This window comes from Sarcophilus harrisii, chromosome 3 (assembly GCF_902635505.1).
Source record: "Sarcophilus harrisii chromosome 3, mSarHar1.11, whole genome shotgun sequence".
In the NCBI taxonomy this organism is placed as follows: domain Eukaryota; kingdom Metazoa; phylum Chordata; class Mammalia; order Dasyuromorphia; family Dasyuridae; genus Sarcophilus; species Sarcophilus harrisii.
In genome coordinates this window covers 245,051,715-245,064,630 of record NC_045428.1, presented here as the reverse complement: position 1 = coordinate 245,064,630, position 12,916 = coordinate 245,051,715, and the positions used below count along the sequence as shown (strand labels likewise).

At 33.8% G+C, this 12,916-nt stretch overlaps 1 protein-coding gene across 8 annotated transcripts in view; it reads right to left on the bottom strand.

Annotated features, from left to right (window-relative positions):
* The window catches only part of SYNJ1 (synaptojanin 1), a 117,624-nt gene that overhangs the window by 26,601 nt on the left and 78,107 nt on the right, over positions 1-12,916 (bottom strand). For all 8 annotated transcript variants that reach the window (XM_031959349.1, XM_031959351.1, XM_031959352.1 and 5 more), the window contains 4 exons: positions 8,085-8,202; positions 7,754-7,969; positions 4,683-4,761; positions 1,271-1,433 (listed from right to left, as the gene is read on the bottom strand). In XM_031959349.1, coding sequence (XP_031815209.1) covers positions 1,271-1,433; positions 4,683-4,761; positions 7,754-7,969; positions 8,085-8,202 — 576 coding nt within the window. The remainder of the gene's footprint in view (positions 1-1,270; positions 1,434-4,682; positions 4,762-7,753; positions 7,970-8,084; positions 8,203-12,916) is intronic.

The window sequence follows — 12,916 nt, the reverse complement described above, 5'->3', positions numbered from 1 at the left end:
TATACAAAATGTATCATTAAAAAGATGTGATTAATGATTTGTATCATTTTGTATACTTGTATATTTTTATACATATACATCTTTATTACATATATGTATTTTAATGTATATATACTTGTAATATTACTTTTCAACATTTCAAGTCCTTGTTGTTCTGTTTGACAAATTTACTTACACAATTCTATAAAGGGTAAGAAATAATTCAATTCTAGAAAAACAATACAATTTATAGGAAGTCATTTGAATATAATATTTCAATAACCAATATATTTATTGCTAATTAAAATTATATAAAATTATAAAAGATAGCTTAAGGAAGAAAATGCCCAGCAGAGCCTATGAATTTGAGAATGTAAAGGTGTACTTTCATTTCTATGCTATTTCTTTGTCCCATTCATCTTCTGGGAAAACAAGTAACTAAGTTCTGCCCCAAACTTATACAATGGTTACATGTGTTTATCATTCAAATCTCTCTAACAGTTTAACAGTTTCTATTTTCTACTTTGATGAGTTCTCTGATTTTATCAATCATGCTGTCTAAAAATATAGATCAAGCTTATCCATCCCTGCCCATACTGATTACTCACTTGTGTATTCTCAAATATAAATCAAAAGAGATTACTTAATGAGCAATAGGGGAAGGTGGCAATGGGGAGGAAGTGGATTTCTTTAGCTGTGTTATGTTACTTAAATATCATATGTGAATTTGCCATTTTCAAATTCATATTGAAAGTAGAGGGATCAGAGTGCCAGTTTCTGGCTTTATCACAATAACAAAATAAAATATTCTTATTTATATTTGCATATGACTTACTGACATTCAAATTAAGTTTTGTTTTTTAGTATTTGAAACAAGAAATGCATATGAAATAAAAATGGACACTATTAATGCATATCCCAAAAAAGTAGAAGAGAAAGAACAATGAACAATGAATTCAATGAAATTTTTAGAAGTGTCTTGGCATAACATTTTTTTAAAAAAGGCATTATAAAGAAGATACTGCTTTTTAATAAATATGAGACTGCTAGAAGCAGTAAGCTAAAGTGGAAAGAGAACTAGCTATGAATCAAAGGATGTAGGTTCAAATTCTACCTCTGACAATTACCTGTATGACCTTGGGCAAGTCACTTAAATTCCTTGGGCCTTGGTTTCCTTAATCTATAAAGTGAGAAGGTTGGAAAAATTGGCTTCCGTGCTCCCTTTCACTTATGGATCTATGATCCCATGAATGATATAGAGCTATAAAATTTACTTGTTCAATCAACCGACCTTCCATGACAAAATCTTCAGCAACTTCTGCATCTTCACCAAGCAAAGTTGAGCTTGCTGATGTTGGCAATGTAATGCTAATTTTCTCCAAATTCATTTCTTTTTCCAAGTCAGCAATCCAGTTTGGGTTTTTTAAGGTAATAGTTATGATTCGATCTAAAACCTTTATTTGGAGGAAAAATACAAACTTATCAATATGAAAATTAAACCTTCTGCATAAAAGATATTTTTGTTCCATTCTTCTTCAGTCCCCAGAGTGGCTGCAGAGCAGATAGGATAGGAGCCCTTCCCTGCTCCCTGCTCAGGGAGTGATAAATGGAGTCACAACAGGAAGAGAACCTTCACTGAATAGTATTCACCCAGCTTTGATGAATCACCAGCTACCAAAGTGTATGCTGCATCCCACCTAAACCTGTACTTGTCGTATTTCCTCTTATGTCCCACTCCAGCCCAGCCCACCTACTTTCATTGTAAACTTGGAAAACGCATTCTCTTCAATAAAATTTCTTTTCATTTTAGACTTCTTCCTCTTGGACTCCTGTCTATTCTTATTTGTGGAGACCTGGCATCCACCAGATGATATGGAATCCCAAACCATTCTCTCTCCTACTGGTTACATAGCTCACTCCTCATCCTGATCCAAGAGTGACAGTTGGAATACTTCTTGCTCACCATTATCAATTCCAGATTCCTTGTTTGATGCCATCAATCAATACTCTTTCCATTTGAAATTCAATCCATTTTAACTTTTTGGCCAAAATTCTAACAGCAGTTATTTATTCGACCCTATGGAATCTGCCCTCCTTTCTAAGGAATTCAAGTTTTCCTCTTCAGTCTAATACCTTCTACATATTCTAACTTCCCCTTCTCAACTCCTCAATCTCTTTAATTCCTGAGACTTCCTTTACTTCACAATAATTTCCCAGTTATTGTGTACACAGCTCTCATTCTTTACCTCATGCTCACCTTCAAATGTCCTACTTTAATTAAACAAATTTACAAAATGATTTTATCATATTCATACCCTCCTATTGTTTCATCTCTTCCTATGCTTTATTTGTCCTAAGTCTTCTTCAACCTCACTTCTTCTCTATCTCTCACGTACTCTTCCAAACTATCACATTTCTTTTCTTCTTTCCCAATCTCAACTCCTTAGTTAACCAATTCCTCTATACTCCTGGCCTACTGATGTTGATGCCATGTTGAAGTCTTAATTGTGGATAGTCTTATCATCCACCTGATCTGCTACTATTCATGTACCAAATGTGAATAAGAGAAAATGTGAGCTGGAGGAAATCCGGCAACCAAGCTAACTATGTTCTCTACAAATTCATATATCCAATCACCAAAGCAAGTTTACTCCCTATTTGACTTTTTCTATCACCTTCTCTACAGAGCTATTCCTCCTTCCTTTATAATGCAACTAAAGCATCACTTTTTACATGAAATTTTCCGTGTACCCAACTGCTAGTATCTTCTCTCTCAACTTTGAATTTAACTACTCTGGTGATTTTTGTTATTCATATTTTTATTGTAGTGGTAGTTGTGTTTGTTTTTTATTTTTTAAGCATTGCAAATGGCACCAAAGAACAGTTTTCAAAGGATCAAAATTCCCAAATGTAATGGAAAGACATGGGATGGGCATAAATAGGTATAAATAATACCAAAGAATTATGCAAAAGAATAGTATAATAAAAGAACAAAAAAGAAGCATGACTGGAAAAAATAGATGGATTAGTCAAATAACGAGAGAGAACAGGAAGACAGATTGTGTTCTCTACTGGTACCCACATGACATTAGCAAAACTACACAAAGCCTCCAGCATGTTTTGTAATTTAAAAACAAAAACCAAACCAAAACAAAAACTATAGCACTTTAAATTTTACAAGGAATTTTATCTACTTTTATCTCAATTACCTCATTTGACTCTCATAAAAAACTCTTAAGTAAAAACTATTACCTAATTCTTAAGTTTCAGATGAGAAAACTAAGGCTCAGAGAGGTTAAAAGTGACTTGCTGATGGTCACAGAGCTAGTAAGTGTCAAGATCAGAATTACAATCCCAGTCTCCCTGACTCCCAAATCTACAACTCTTTACCACTGAAGATTTATAGGAAGTCAAGGACAAGTTGCAGAGAATGGAAAATAGCAATGAGTTCTGAATTACATCAGAGTAGGGAAAATCCACATTGATAACACAGATCCATTAAAGTACTGATTTAAAACCTTTTAGTGAAATCTAACCTGGAAATATGTGATGAATAATTCTTAAAAAAAAAAATACATTTTCTCTATATTTCAGCACTAATTATAACAGAAGTAGTGGTTTATGATACAAGTTAATAATATATTAAAAATTCCATCAGGCTGTGCCAAGAACACACACACAAAAAAATGTTCTACTCAACTTATGGGTGGTGATTAATTTAAGTAATACATAATAATGAGAATGTGTTCATGTATCACAGTAAATAATTTTCCTGAGTTACTTTTGGTTTTCTTCCAGTTTAACCTAATGACTATATATTTCAGAAATTAATGATCTGACTGGAAGCATGCATAATAAATTTATTGATAGCCTAATTTGTAGAAATTAAGACAATTCTGTGTATGCCAATAGTATGATTTGTAGCTAATAAGTCAGTAATATTTTCAAACAAAGAATAGTTTTGATAGTCTAACCAAAATTTAATAAGCTACCAAAATTATTTATTGATGAAATTTTAAAAATTCTTATCTATAAGAAATAGGGACATAATGAGATAAACTGAATTGAATGATTTTCTTCCTACCTGGCTTCATTTTCACTATTTCATAACACCAGCTAAGTGCTAGATGACTGCATATTCTATAGGAGATATACAAATGCTCCCTGAAAAATATTTAAAATTTTCAATTACACAACAAACTATAATTAAAAAACAACAACAATTATATAAGGATGCAGTGTGAGGAAGTAGAAAGAATGTCGGACTTGGAAGTCAGAAAACAAAGATTCAAATCTTACTTCTTAGCTATATAGTCATGGGCAAGTCATTTAATCTCTCAGGATGTCAAATAAGATGATTTACAGAAAGTGATTTGTAAACCTTAAAGCAATCTATTTATCTATGCATGTATGAAAATATGTAGTCTGCTATAATTATGATACCCATTGGCAGGTATATTTTATGATTATACTGTGAAGTATGGTATGTCTGACACTTGTACTTAAATAGAAAATATTTCTATCTAAGATTGTGTAAGACTAAGAATGCCTATTTTTTTATTTACTAGCATGACTAGAACAAATAAATATTTCTAAATCTGCTTAGGAGACCATTTCAGAATCTTTTAGAATCAATAAAACAGTACCTTACCCAATATAAGCATTTTATAAATGTTTATTAAATTGAATAAAGATTACATTACCTCTTTACCATTGAGGCTCAGGACACTCAGAGCAGAACTTCCTTCCAAAAACGTTACCCACATTTTGTCTTCTACAAACCTTTAAAATAATTGCAAAGGATGCCAGTTATCTTTACTGTACCTCAATGCAATTGACACCTCACTGATTTATTCATTTGAATTTATGGTTGTGTGAATACCAAAAGATAAAAAAAAAATCTTAGGGGTAATTTTAATAAATCCCTAATTTCAAAGGTAAGTTATAAGCCAAATATTAAACATAGCTCTTTAATGTTAGGAAAAGAAACAAAATATAAATATCGGTCTTTTCCTTAGAGAAACTTTTCTAGGTTTAGAGACAGCATTTTTCTAAGGTCACATGAAAAAAGAAATTTAACAGTCTAATTATGGATATTTAGAGGGAAAGCTGCTGAAGTAGATTATCATTTTTCTGCTCAAAGGCCATGGTATGACTGCCATAACTACTTAACTGTAGTCTTATGAAATGAGATATTAACTATCCGATACTCAATTTGTTCAACATAAAAGTAATAAGTTGCTCCTTAATATCAACTGAAACGTATTAAGTCCTTCAATTTTCTTCAAGTTTTATGTATATTTTCTGGAGTATCCTTGCAGATAACAGAAAAGAATTAAAGATAATCTTACATATACATAAAAGATTATAAAAACTGCTACTATGGATTATACAATGTAGATACCTGTTAGATGGTATTCTATATCGATAAGAAAATCATATCCTCACATTCTTTAGTGTTTTTCCCTAGCTTTTCTTAAATGATAGATAGGCTGGCAACATCCTATATTTTCAACCTATCACTCTTTGCAGTATGGTGGTTTTAAAGTTGGTTACTTGTTATGTCTTTAAGGTAAATCTGCCTCTTCAAAGGTTGAACTTCCTTGCCTCGTATCTCCTCTGGAATTCAAGAATAATGATATCTGAAGTTTCTATTTACCCATCCCAATACTTGACAATCTTAAGCACTTCAGTCTTCCTTTTTGCATACCGCAAAGTTAATCTTTCAATATGCAGTGTTTCCTTTGATTTTATGAACCTTCTAGGCTAAAAATGTCAAGTATAATTAGAATTGCCCACAGTACTCTAAGTATAGACAAGTCAAGGTTTTTAATTTGTTTTTAATACCCATCCTCACAAAACAGAAGCCATTTAGATAGTAGAGTCTTTGAACGATAACCAGGAACCTTTTCTAGATCATTAAATAAGACTTAAAAGTCTTAGATGTATGATTTGGATTGTTGTTTTGGATAAGGTGGTTGCTAAGAAACAGAAAACAAAGATAAATGGGCACATCAGTCAATAAGCATTTAAGGCTTTGTGCTAAGTCTAAGTCAGCCCCTGATCTCAATAACTGTCTCATTGACAAGCTATTTAAATGTCTTCAGGTATAGACTTTAAAAGATATTTTAAAAATCTAAAAGTAGCTACTTTATCCAAATACTTATGGATCTAAAGAACTCACACATTAAGTTACATGACTTTTCCCTTTACAAAAATCATGTTTAATTTTCTCATATTATGTTTAAGGATATAAGAAATCTATCTTCACAAACATGTTCATGTGGATGCATATGCCATCTCTAAATAAATAGTAAATAGGCATCATGTAGTCTAGCTTATTATACTAGATACAGTTGATATATTAACAAATGCTTGAGTAAACAAACCTGAAAGAATTGAACTTACCAGAAAGCTCAAAGTTTCACATATTTATTCACTCTCTTAATATTATTTCAAAGTTGGAAAAGCACATTTTATAAGAGAAGAAACCTGGGCACATGTCCCATTTGGGGAAGATGTTCAGGTTAATGAGAAAGCTGAGAATGGGAAATAAAAATTCTTGATATCTGCAGCCTTTTATTCTGTTGATCACATTCTTCTCCTTGATATCCTCTTCTTTAGTTTCTAAGGCTACCTTTTTCCTTGTTCTCTTTCTACCTGTCTAACCCTTCTTAGTATCCTTTGTTGGGTCTTCACCAGGTCACATTGGATAAAGGTGGGTGTTCTGCATTTATCCTGCACCTTCCTCTTTTCCCTCAATACTATTTTACTTGGTAAACTCATCAGCTCCAACTCAAAGTTCTTCACAACCTAGTTCCCTCTGACCTTTATAGTCTTCTTGCTTCTCTTTCTTCTCTTTTCCCCCTTCTATGCCATCCTATCCCCCACTATGCAATCTAGTGACCTTGGACTCCTTGCTGCTCCTCAAATAAGACTCTCCTGGCTCTAGACTTAAGGCATTTTCAATTAGCTATATATAACCCATGGCTAGAATACTGTCCCTCTTTATCTTCATGTTGTAGTTTACTTCAACTCCCCTTTAATGGTGGCTCCTTCCTTCAAGTGATTACCTTCAATTTATCCTGTATATATCTTGTTTGTAGGTAATTGCTTGAATGTTGCAGGCTCCATTAAACTGTAAGCTGTTGGAGAGCAGAGACTATCTATGTATCCTCATTACTTAGGACAGTGCCTGGCACATAGTGCTTAATAAATACTTATTGACTAAATAGCTTGAAAGTTGTCCAAATTGAATACTTTACCTTTTAAAAAAATGATTTATTTACTATTAAAATGGTTATGACTAAAAGAGATTATTTAATTCTTTGCATTTTTATTTCCCATTGCCTAGCACAGTGGTTAGAATTTTCTAATTCTCATAGAATTTCTAGTTTTCATAGTATTTTCTAGTTCTATCTTTGTAGCTCCTATCTAAATTCTGGTATAGTTTTCACTTAAAAGAATATTTCCAATTTCACTTTACATTTTTTAAGTAAAAATTTTAGATTTTAAAATCTCTAAATTTTTCTAGCACTATGCCTTATTTTTAGCTTGAAACAACAAAGGTAGGTACTAAATAAAATTATTAATAACAAAAGGCAGTTATAACATTCTTACATCTGCATTATGTAGTCTAGTTTATCTTGAAAAAATGGGAACAGTTTAATCTGAAGATAAACTGAAAAATGAATTAGGTCATGAATCATTAGGTACTTTGGAATTATAGTAAAAGCTTCATGATTAGATTATAATTAATAAATGTTGCACTTACCTTATGAGGATAACTTCACCATAGTTTGCAAATTGCTGGAGAAGCTCATCAATCAAGATATCATCAAAAAAATAATTTTCTGGTAATGAGCTTTTGATGGAGACCAATATTGTGCCATCTGATGGTCCTTGGGTTGCAATGACTTCCTTATAAATATTCTGTCGTGCTTCAGCATCCACTTCAAATATGTCTATATCTATTAGTGCAACAACAGGTCTTAAAATACAAAGAAAATGAAATCGTCAGTCTGGGACATATTGAAGATACTAAAGTGAAAATAAATCAGATTTCAAATTAGAATCTCATTTAGGAATATTTAAGCTATCTAAACCTGTGATCAGAAGTCTTCAGCTCAGCTCTTCCATAATGTAGCAAAGTACCAGGATTCCAAGTGTAAAGGACTTTGCTTTCATCTTGAAAACTAGCATTCAGAAGATCCAAATCTTCAGCTGCAAACAACATACAACAAAAACAACGGAGCAGTTATTTAGATATGATACAGATTATGGAGTAGTAAAAGGATGTACTTAAATTACCATTAAATATGTGAGAAAAATTCCTTATCAGTTTAAATTGCACAAACCTTTATTAAGTATCTATTCAAAGTACTATGGTAGATGATTAGGTGCTGGGGAAAATCAAACAATAAACATTTATTAAATGTGTACTATGTGCTAGGTACAATGCTAGATGTAAGGGATACAAGCACAAAAAAAGAAGGAAACAGTCACTACTCTTGAGGGACACACCATATACAAATCTAAGTGCACACAAAAGATATATACAGTATAAATACAAAATAAATATAAGATATTTAGGGACAAAGGGCATGGGAAATGAGGGTTGGGGACTAGAAAAGACTTTGTGTAGAAGGCAAAGATTCAGCTGTTTTAAAAAAGGGAAGGGAATTTAAGAAATGGAAGTGAGATGAGGCACATGCTGAGCTTAGAAAACAGCCAGTGCAAAGATGCAAAGATGGGGAATGGGGTGTTGTGTATGAGGAATATTAAGGACAATTTGGATGCACCACAGAGTGTGGGAAGGAAAAAAAAGGGTAAGTCTAGAGAGAAAGAGTGGGGACAGGCTGTGAAAGCTTTAAAGCCAAACTAGCTGTTACCGAAAATCTACTATTACCTTCCCTCCAATTTACACTGAGTAAATCTTAGGTGTACATGGCTGTCTGCATGCTCTCTCCTCCATTAGAATGTGAGCTTTTTGAGGGCAGGGACTTTCTTATAAATGCTTGATTTTTTTATTTTTTTGCCTTTCTTTGAATTCCTAACACTTAACACAGTGCTTGGCTCATTATAAACATTTAATGATGCTAGTTGGCTTGATTTGATCCTAGAGGAAATAAGGAATGCAACAGAGTTTTTTGGATTGTATGCATGGCAATGAGGAATGGGGGCAAGATGGAGGAGGAATGAAATAGTCAGATTTCTGCTTAAGGAAACACTTTGGCTACTATGTGGAAGATAAAGTGGATTGGAGCAGATACTTGAAGGAGGGAGACGAATTAATAATAATAACTAAATTTATATAGTGCTATTTAAGGCCAAGCACTATGCTAAAAGCCTTATTAATATTGTCTCATTTGATCCTCACAATGACTTTGGCAACTAAGTGCTTTTATGATCCCATTTTACAGATAAGGAAACTGAGGCAAAGAGATTAAGTGATTTGCCCAGAGCCACACAAGTAGTAAGTGTCTGAGGCAAGATCTGAACTCAGATTTTCCTGATTCCAGGGCAGGTGTGCTATCCATTTTGCCCCACTAATTACCAAGATAGTAATTTAGGTAAATGGTGATAAGAGTTTAAATAAAGGGGTACTGGAGATAGTGTGTGATAGAAAAAAAAAATTGGATATGAGAGATCTTATTAGAGGTAGAAATGAAAATATGGGGCAATGCAAATGAAGAAGATTGAGGTCAATACCAAGTCATTATGAGAGATGAGATGAATGATGGTTGCTGTTTGTCCTTCGGTCTTGAAGAGGGTTATGATATCAGGGAGAGACATGCAAGAGAACGGATTTAAATGAGGGAGGTTGGGCAAGACCATCTGCCACACTTTCCCCTCCAGAGCCATCTGGGTTCAGTGGCCAGAGAGAAATCAGGATGACTGGAGCTGGCCCTGCAGATGAGCAGAGATACGTTCCACAGAAAGAGAAATTTGGTAGAGGGGAAGGTTTGGTGGAGAAAGATAGTGAGGTCAATATTAGATATCTGACATGTCCATGGGGCATTGTTTAATGGGAAGTTGTGATGTGGGACTGGAACTCAGAAGACTGCCTAAGTTTAGATATAAAGATTTTGAATGATCTGTAAAGAGTACTTTGGAAGCTGATGTACAAGAGAGTATAAAGTGTTGGAATCTTTATAAAGTGTTAAGCCATTTGTATGTTGATAGAGACAATAATTATCTAATTTAGCATGGTTCAATATGATTGATTTGATCTTAGAAGGAGATATTTTGGGCCAGAACTTGAAACAAGGTACTAAGTACAACTGATAGAAATGATACTTGTGTTCACACCTTTAGAGAACTCATAAGTATCTAAGTACTCAATGGAGTTCACACGTTTGGGAGATTTCAGGGCTGGTATGAGATATCTAAATTCACACCTTCCTTAGGGCCAGAGAGCACTCTAGGAGATAACCTAGAATTCCTCCTTCTCCAGAAGGAGGAGTTAACCTTTGGGAGATCATATATACAGGAAGCTCTTAGAGCTTGAAAAGAGTTACTTGGGAACACTGACTGGAGTCATCGAGGAGCACTCTGGGAGGAAGCTCACAAGCCCTATCTTCGAGGCAAAAGAGATTCATTGCATCTTCCAACTTGGTGCTGGCTGGAGGCTGAAGAAAGCAGAGGCAGAAGCCAGGACAAAGCTGCAAGATCTCTTGGAACCAAGCAGAGAGATAGGCCTCTGAGCTAACCGGGCTATACACAATAAAAGATCTGAACTTTTATCACCTGGCTGTGTTTTGGAAAAAGAACACCAAAAATAAAGGAAGAGAAAAAAAAAAAAAAAAAAAAAAAAAAAAAAAAAAAAGGTGTACATATGGGGGAGTGGGGATGGCTCCAGGACAGAATCCACAATCAGTGGATGAAATATATGATGATACAACATTAGGTTACAATAGTTACTCCTCTCATTTAGCTCACAGCCTATTGGAAGGAAAAAAATGATTCATAATAATATATAAGTACACCAGAGAGATTTAAAACAGAATATTTTGTGAATTCTGAAAGGAACAGAAAGGGACTATCCTGAAGGTGGTGGTATTTCAGCTGGATAGAGGGATGGGAAGAGAAAAGGCACAGAAGGAGAGGAAAGCCATTCCAGTCAGAGGGAAAGGTGTAATTCAAGGCACAGAGAAGGGAACAAGCATAGAGTAAGTGTTCAGGAGGCAGAGTAATTCAATAGGATATATGGAAGAAAGGACGGTGATATAAGACTGAGGTATATACAGTAGTACCAAATTGTAGATGGTAATTGTAGATGCCAGGTAAATTGTAGATGCCAGGTAAAAGAATTTTCACTTTACTCGATGACCAGCAGAGGCACTGAGGACTTGAGCAGAGAAACATAACAAGACATGTGGTATACTAGTCTGGCAAAAGAATTAAAGACAGATTGATGTGGGGTAAAAATGTAGGTAGGAAGATCTGGTGTAAAGGTATTGTAAAACATGCTGATGGCAATGAGGATATACTTGAGGATCATTATCAGATTGTTAATTATTAACTCAACTGAGCTGAGGTATTATCTTAGATAAATTTCTTTTCAATAGCTTTTTATTTATAAGATGTATACATGGGTAATTTTTCAGCACTGACAATCGCAAAACCTTTTGTTCCAATTTTTCCCCTCCTTCCTCCCACTCACCAACATGGCAAGTAACATGTTAAATATGTTAAAGAATATGCTAAACACTCTCTCTCTATATATATATATACACACACATATACACACACACGTGTCCATACAGTTATTTTGCTGCACAAAAAGAATTGGATTTTGAAATAATGTACAATTAATCTGTGAAAGAAATAAAAAATTCAAGGGGACAAAAAGAGAGGGATTAGAAAAGCTATGTAGTGGTTCACACTCAATTCCCAGAATTCTTTCGCTGGGTGTAGTTGGTTCTATTCATTATTGAACAAATGGAACTGTTTTGGTTCATCTCATTGTTGAAGAGAGTCACATAAGATAAATTTCTTAGCAAGAAAAACCTCTAGATAGCCACTTATTAGAAATAGTAGTTTTTGAAACAAGGTTTAGTTGGATCATTAGGCTTCAGTTAAAACTGTACTGCTCCTTAAAATTACTTCAATAAATTTGAGAGATCATTAATGTAGGTATGCTTTGTAGAAAGTAGATGGTAAATTATCAACACCTTTTTATCCTATGTGAATTCTTTTCCATGTTCTCTCCTAAATCCTTCATAAATTATTTACCTACTATGTTCAACATGTCAGAGGTCTTCCTCTAAGGCTTCTGATTATTTATTGATGTCAAGCAATAACTGCATGCAATAACTTTTGTTTTATAACCTCAATGTCATTTTTTGATGATACAATTTTAAAAACATTAATACGAAGGCATTTTGGTAAGATATCACACTATGCTTACTTCACATTTCTTAATAGGCTCACTAAATTGTCTATATTTTTGTTTCTTTACAGACTGTAGTATTTTGAGGCACAGCTACATAGCATGATCAAAAAATAGGGGATAGAAACAAAACTCATGATTTTATCAGTAAAAGGAGCTTTCAGCTATGGAAATTCCTTTTACCCATATAGGTTTGAATCTTCTGTGTAACTTAGGGCCTTAGAGAGTAGCCAGAATAATGAGAGGTTGTAAGACATGCCCAGGGTCACAAGCCACTATATATCAGAAACAGGAGTAGAATCCAAGTATTCTTGGCTATAATATTATTTAAAAGATAGGTTTTTCTGTCAGTAAGTACCTAAGGATAATTGAACAAGTTCTATGTGATTTCTAAAAAAAGAATCTAGCTTGTTCTCCTTCTTATTCATAGGATCAGATTCAGGACTAGGATGAACCTTAGAAGCTATCTAGTCAAACTGTCTTATTATGCCATACGAGGATACAGGCCCAGAATGATCAAGTGACCTGCCTAAAGTCACATAG